The sequence below is a fragment of the Lipotes vexillifer genome, unplaced genomic scaffold (genome assembly GCF_000442215.2).
Source record: "Lipotes vexillifer unplaced genomic scaffold, Lipotes_vexillifer_v1.1 scaffold926, whole genome shotgun sequence".
NCBI classification, from domain to species: domain Eukaryota; kingdom Metazoa; phylum Chordata; class Mammalia; order Artiodactyla; family Lipotidae; genus Lipotes; species Lipotes vexillifer.
The window spans coordinates 406,900-412,855 of NW_006798085.1; the positions used below are offsets into that span (position 1 = coordinate 406,900).

At 51.6% G+C, this 5,956-nt stretch overlaps 1 protein-coding gene across 3 annotated transcripts in view; it reads left to right on the top strand.

Annotated features, from left to right (window-relative positions):
- Positions 1-1,052: 1,052 nt before the first annotated feature.
- SLC7A3 (solute carrier family 7 member 3) overlaps positions 1,053-5,956 on the top strand; it is a 5,424-nt gene continuing 520 nt past the window's right edge. Inside the window, exons 1-12 of one of the 3 annotated variants that reach the window (XM_007470119.1) lie at positions 1,053-1,212; positions 1,512-1,513; positions 2,236-2,628; positions 2,957-3,115; positions 3,277-3,454; positions 3,652-3,764; positions 3,890-4,112; positions 4,305-4,444; positions 4,539-4,641; positions 4,887-5,053; positions 5,218-5,384; positions 5,715-5,823. In XM_007470119.1, coding sequence (XP_007470181.1) covers positions 2,259-2,628; positions 2,957-3,115; positions 3,277-3,454; positions 3,652-3,764; positions 3,890-4,112; positions 4,305-4,444; positions 4,539-4,641; positions 4,887-5,053; positions 5,218-5,384; positions 5,715-5,823 — 1,729 coding nt within the window. In that variant the 5' untranslated portion in view covers positions 1,053-1,212; positions 1,512-1,513; positions 2,236-2,258. Of the gene's footprint in view, positions 1,213-1,511; positions 1,514-2,224; positions 2,629-2,956; positions 3,116-3,276; positions 3,455-3,651; positions 3,765-3,889; positions 4,113-4,304; positions 4,445-4,538; positions 4,642-4,886; positions 5,054-5,217; positions 5,385-5,714; positions 5,824-5,956 lie in introns of all 3 variants that reach the window. The other 2 variants (XM_007470120.1, XM_007470118.1) reach the window with 2 other exon arrangements.

Here is a 5,956-nt window from a genome sequence, read left to right on the forward strand (position 1 = left end):
ATGAGGTTTTAGGGTCTGATACCCGGTGTGATCTTTCTTTGATTCTTCTGCTCCTCTTCTGTTTCCCAGAAACTGCTAGCCTAAAAAGGCTTGTCTCCATGCTGGTGCTTCTCCTGGTTTGGCTTTGCTTGCTGCCATGCCTCCTTTTCTTGTGCATTTAAATGAGGTATGGTACCCATAGAGGCCGGTATTGAAGTCCAATACACCAGGTTTTACCAGTAAGGTGGTCAACAAATAATTATGGTCTATGTCAGGCAAGTTATGCCTCTGAGCCTCAGTTTACTCATCAGTAAAATGGAATTAAATAAGTTCCCTCCTCTAATATTTCAATATTGTCAGAATTTCATAGTTAATATTTAGTTTAACATTTATAGGTAGCTGGAGGTACACTATGGAGAGACTGGGGCCTAGAAATCTAGATGGGATTAATTATCTGTGTACAGGTGGTGGTTGAAATCATCTTCCATTCTCCTGCTGACTGCATTAGGAAACACCCACAGTTGAGGGTCAGGGCTGAGGGGTTTGCGTCAGATGGCTGTCCACAATCTGGTAGGGTCCTTGGGAAAGATTTCAGGGGTGAGGTAACCTCATGTAGAAAAGAAAGCTTAGTAAGAATGAGAGTTGAGTTGGAGACTCCCCGGTGCTGTTTTCCCCTCCACCTCTCACCCCCCTCCCCCACTCCTGCCAATCACCGATTCTATCAAGGCACAAAGGTAGAAAATCCCCTGGGGTTTCCGGCCAGGAAGCCTCTTATTGTCCGGCTCTGACGCTGAGCGAGGAGAATGGGAAAAGGCTGCCCTCCCCCCTTTCTCGCTCCCTGCCACGCTGGTCTTGCTTTTGCAAGTGGGAAGCAATGTCAGGCCCCACGCAATCCCTTTTGCAAAGCTGGGGAGAGAGAGAGAGAGAGAGAGAGAGAGAGAGAGAGAGAGAGAGAGAGTGAGGGCGAGAGAGAGGGGTGTGTGTGTCTGTGTGTGTGTGTGTTGTGTTGCGAGGAGGATTGGGGGTGGGATTTCATGACGTTACCGGCTCCGCCTCCCGGTGTATAAAACGGGCGCTTGGCGCGCAACGACCCCAAGCAGCAGCTTTGAAGCCTGAGCAGCGGAACTCGGCATCCCCAGCCGAACTCGGCATCCCCAGCCCAACTCGGCTGAACTCAGCCTCACCGAACCCAATCCGAGACGCTCCGCGCTCTGGGCTTGCAACAGCTCCCCGGTAAGCGTTGGGGGCCGACAAGTGTGTCGGAGGGGGTGGGCGAGGGTCTGGGCATACCTAGGATTCTCTGGCAACCATGGCATGCAGTTGCATCAACACGGCCGTGACCTGTTGCTGGCGAGACCCCAGCCCTGGGAGCCAAGGCTCCCATTTCCACCTTAGCCCCAGACCTTTTTTAGATGGGGGCATAAGAAACTGGAAGCTGAGTCGCGGGGCATAGGGCGGAACCCCTCCTCTCGGGTGTGAGCAATTTCTGGCTGCTCAGGGGCCCCTCTCGGGGGGCGTCTCCAAATCTTTAGATGTCGAAGCCCCGCCTCACTGTTGATGCTTGCTGGTCAGCCTTGCGGGGCGGGAGGAAGTGGGGGAACATTTGCTTACCCCCCCTGGGCGATGGCAGCGCCAGTTACACAGTGTGGGCTTGGAGAGGAGGGATGGAACTGAGTCGGTGCTCACTTTTGATCTGTAGCCGAGGTCGGTCCCCCCTCCCTCCGGGAGATCTAGGAACCTTGCTTATTTGAAGCCCTGGGGGCGAGCGCCGAAAAGGAATGTGGATATTGGGTGTGAGAAGGGGGTTCTCCCCAGAGCTGCTGGCCTTTCCTGGGTTGAGTTCTGTTTAATCCCCAAAGAGCCACAGGCCAGGGAACGGACACAATTGAGCTTCTCTGGCTCCTGGGTTGGGGTCTAGGATAAACGCTATAGTTTCCCCGCCAAAGAAAGAAGAGACTAATATTGATTGAGCACCTACTAGGTGCCAGGCCACTGAACTATAGGGAGGTGTCACATGCCTTTTCTTAAATTAGTCCTTCCACAAACCTGTGAGGTATTGTTATTCCTACTTGCATATGAAGAAACTGAGGTTAGAGGAAAAGTGACTTGCCTTTGTCCCTTCAACATCCTCCTCCCATCCCCAGCCCCCCAGCTCCTTTACTTGGTGGAGTGGGTATTGTAATTCACTCTTAGAGCTTAGGGATAATGAGCCCTATTGAAGGTCTTTTGTCTTGTTTTTCACCAGATCCTTCCTAGCATCCTCTTCAATTCCAGCTAGAATGCTGTGGCAGGCGCTTTGCAGATTTGGTCAAAAGCTGGTACGCAGACGTACACTGGAGCCAGGCATGGCTGAGACTCGCCTTGCTAGATGCCTGACCACTCTGGATTTAGTGGCCCTAGGTGTGGGCAGCACATTGGGTGCAGGCGTGTATGTCCTGGCTGGCGAGGTGGCCAAAGATAAAGCAGGACCATCCATTGTGATCTGCTTTTTGGTGGCCGCCCTATCTTCTATGTTGGCTGGGCTGTGCTATGCGGAGTTTGGTGCTCGGGTTCCCCGTTCTGGTTCAGCGTATCTCTACAGCTATGTCACTGTGGGTGAACTCTGGGCCTTCACCACTGGCTGGAACCTCATCCTCTCCTATGTCATCGGTGAGATGGTGGGGCAGGGGGAAACTGCACAGCCAATGAAGGGGCATGGAGTCAGGAAATCTGGGTGGAGTGGTGAAGTGAGGTGTTCATCATTCACAGGACTTAAATATCCATAAATGCGTGTATTTGTTGGGGGGCTGGGAGGGTTGAAGGTGTGAAGAAATTGTTTGTTCTACTTACCTCTGTCTTGGTGTCCTTAATTGACTGGCTTTGGTTCTTAAAAGGTAAGAATAGGTGAAAATAGCAGGTATTCTTGTGAGACTGGTCTGGGGGAGGGAGGAGAGGAGAGAGGAAACTTGACCCCGTGTTTCTGCCTCTGGTCCACCAGGTACAGCCAGTGTGGCCCGGGCCTGGAGCTCAGCTTTTGACAACCTGATTGGGAACCACATCTCTCAGACCCTGCAGGGGAGCATCTCACTGCACGTTCCCCATGTCCTCGCAGAATATCCAGACTTTTTTGCTATGGGCCTTGTGTTGTTGCTCACTGGTGAGGCAAGGGACAGGGACAGTGACGGGGGTGGGGCCAGTGGGGACTAGGCCTGGGAGCTTGTGGAGGTGAGAGCAGTGAGAAAGAAGAAGCTGGGAAGGAAATGTCTGCACATAGAGGCAAGGAAACAAAGCTTGGACTGAGGCCTTTCTTTCCCACAGGATTGCTGGCTCTGGGGGCTAGTGAGTCAGCCCTGGTTACCAAAGTGTTCACGGTGGTGAATCTTTTGGTTCTCGGTTTTGTCATCATCTCTGGCTTCATTAAGGGAGATCTGCACAACTGGAAGCTCACAGAAGAGGACTACAAACTGGCCGTGGCTGGACTCAATGACACCTATAGGTTAGGAGATTCAGGAGATGCAGAGCTGGGAGCATGACGGGGAACAGAGGGATCTGCGCTGAGGGATTCTGGATTGGCAGTGGGGAGGAATGGGAGCCTCGGCCTTGAAGACCCAGCTAAATAGTTGGGCCTTAGAGAAAAGGAACAAGAGTTGGCTGAACACGCTCTTACCTTTTCTATCCCTTCTTTCACTTTAGCTTGGGCCCTCTGGGCTCTGGAGGGTTTGTGCCTTTCGGCTTCGAGGGGATTCTCCGTGGAGCAGCGACCTGTTTCTATGCATTTGTTGGTTTCGACTGTATTGCTACCACTGGTAACACAGTCATTCCATTCCGTCTGGGGCTTGGGCATCTGCGTGTGCTCAGGCGGCGTGTGGGTTGGAGTGGTAGAGGAGCGAGCCTGCTTCTCTGATTCAGAACCTTGTGCCCCTTCCTGCAGGGGAAGAGGCCCAGAATCCCCAGCGTTCAGTCCCCACAGGCATTGTGATTTCACTCTTCGTCTGCTTTTTGGCCTATTTTGGTGTCTCTTCGGCACTCACGCTCATGATGCCTTACTACCAGCTTCAACCCGAGAGCCCCTTGCCTGAGGCCTTTCTCTATACTGGATGGGCCCCTGCCCGCTATGTTGTAGCCATCGGATCCCTCTGTGCTCTTTCTACCAGGTCAGTGTCAAATGTTTGTTTTCCTCTGCTGTCAGAGTCTCAGGTGATAGCATTCCACACCAGAGAATACCCCTTAAAAGGCCCTTAAGAAGTCCCTAAAATGGCTGTGAGCAGAAGGTGGAGACTCTTAAGCTCACAGTCCTGAGGAGAGAGATGCCCAGTCAACGCCGCTCTGGGCGTACTTCTCTCCAGCCTCTTGGGCTCTATGTTCCCCATGCCTCGGGTGATCTACGCGATGGCAGAGGATGGCCTCCTGTTTCGTGTCCTTGCCCGGATCTACACCGGCACACACACCCCCATCGTGGCCACTGTGGTCTCTGGCATTATTGCAGGTGAAAACTCTTCTTTGCCCTTCCCCTCGTTGTTTCAGCAACTCCGTTCACTTTGCTCTTGCCTTCGCTCATGTTTTCTGCCCATCAATTTCAGCATTCATGGCATTCCTCTTTGAACTCACTGATCTGGTGGACCTCATGTCAATTGGGACCCTGCTTGCTTACTCCCTGGTGGCTATTTGTGTTCTCATCCTCAGGTGAGACTCCTTTCCTCTGCATGCTGTGGTTTGGGTTTTGATTCTGAGATGAGGAGTGATGGGGATCTGCTCCTCCTTCCTCCTCTTCCTTCATCATCCTGACTTTCCTTGAGGAATACGGACATCCCTCCCTGCCAAAAAGAGTGGCTACCCTTAATGGTGATGAGGAAGGTTAAGCTGCCTGGGAGAAGACGGTATAGTGGTTAAGGGTTGTTCTTAATACTGCCATCTTCCTCTTGTCTCAGGTATCAGCCTGACCAGGAGATGAGGAATGAGGAAAGTGAAGTGGAGTTGCAGGAGGAGAAGATCCATGAAGCAGAGAAGCTGACCCTACAGGGACTGTTTTGTCCACTTAACTCCATCCCCACTCCACTCTCTGGCCAAGTTGTCTATGTTTGCTCCTCACTACTTGGTGAGCATTGGCATTTTTCTCTTGGGTCAGCACGATGGGAAGGAGGGGAGTTTGTGGCATTTGGTGGCTGAGAGAGGGTGACCCTCCTTGGAATGGGGTGCCTAATGTCTTAATATGTTGCTCTCGAGAACTGGTTTTGATGTTTCTCAACTTGACCCTTGAAGCTCTACTGCTGAGTGTCCTTTGCCTGGTGCTGGCCCAGTGGTCCACTCCACTGCTTTCTGGAGACCCAGTGTGGATTGCAGTGTTTGTGCTGCTCCTGATGCTCATTACTGGGATCACTGGAGTCATCTGGAGACAGCCACAGAGCTCCACTCCACTTCACTTTAAGGTAAATGATCTCTTTTTTCCCCTCCACCAACCCATCTTGGAAGAATACGTTCCAGATACCTTGCAGTCTCATACATATTCTTTCATTGGACAAGAAGGGAAAGATATAGGAGATACTCAGGCCAAAGATGTCTTCTCTGACCCTTCCTTTTCCATTTCCACAAATTCTGCATATTCTTGGAGTCCCATATGAGGTACACTACATGAATGGACACTGAAATACACAGCATGAGTAAGAGTCGGACTCTCCCTTTCCTGGATTGAGTAGGTTAGGGATCTCTTTCTATATCACCCTGTGGTCTGTACAAAGAAGATTTTGCTTTGTTCCCAGGTTCCTGCTTTGCCTCTCCTCCCACTAATGAGCATCTTTGTGAATATTTACCTTATGATGCAGATGACAGCTGGCACCTGGGCCCGATTTGGGGTCTGGATGCTGATTGGTAGGTATCCACTTGGGAAGAGTAGGCCTCTTGGGTCTCCTTTCCCACCTCCTTTCCCTCTTGGTCTCGAGTAGGAGCCCTATTAAGCCTTTACAGGCCACTATTTTCCCTACCTCACAGCTACCTTTCCCTA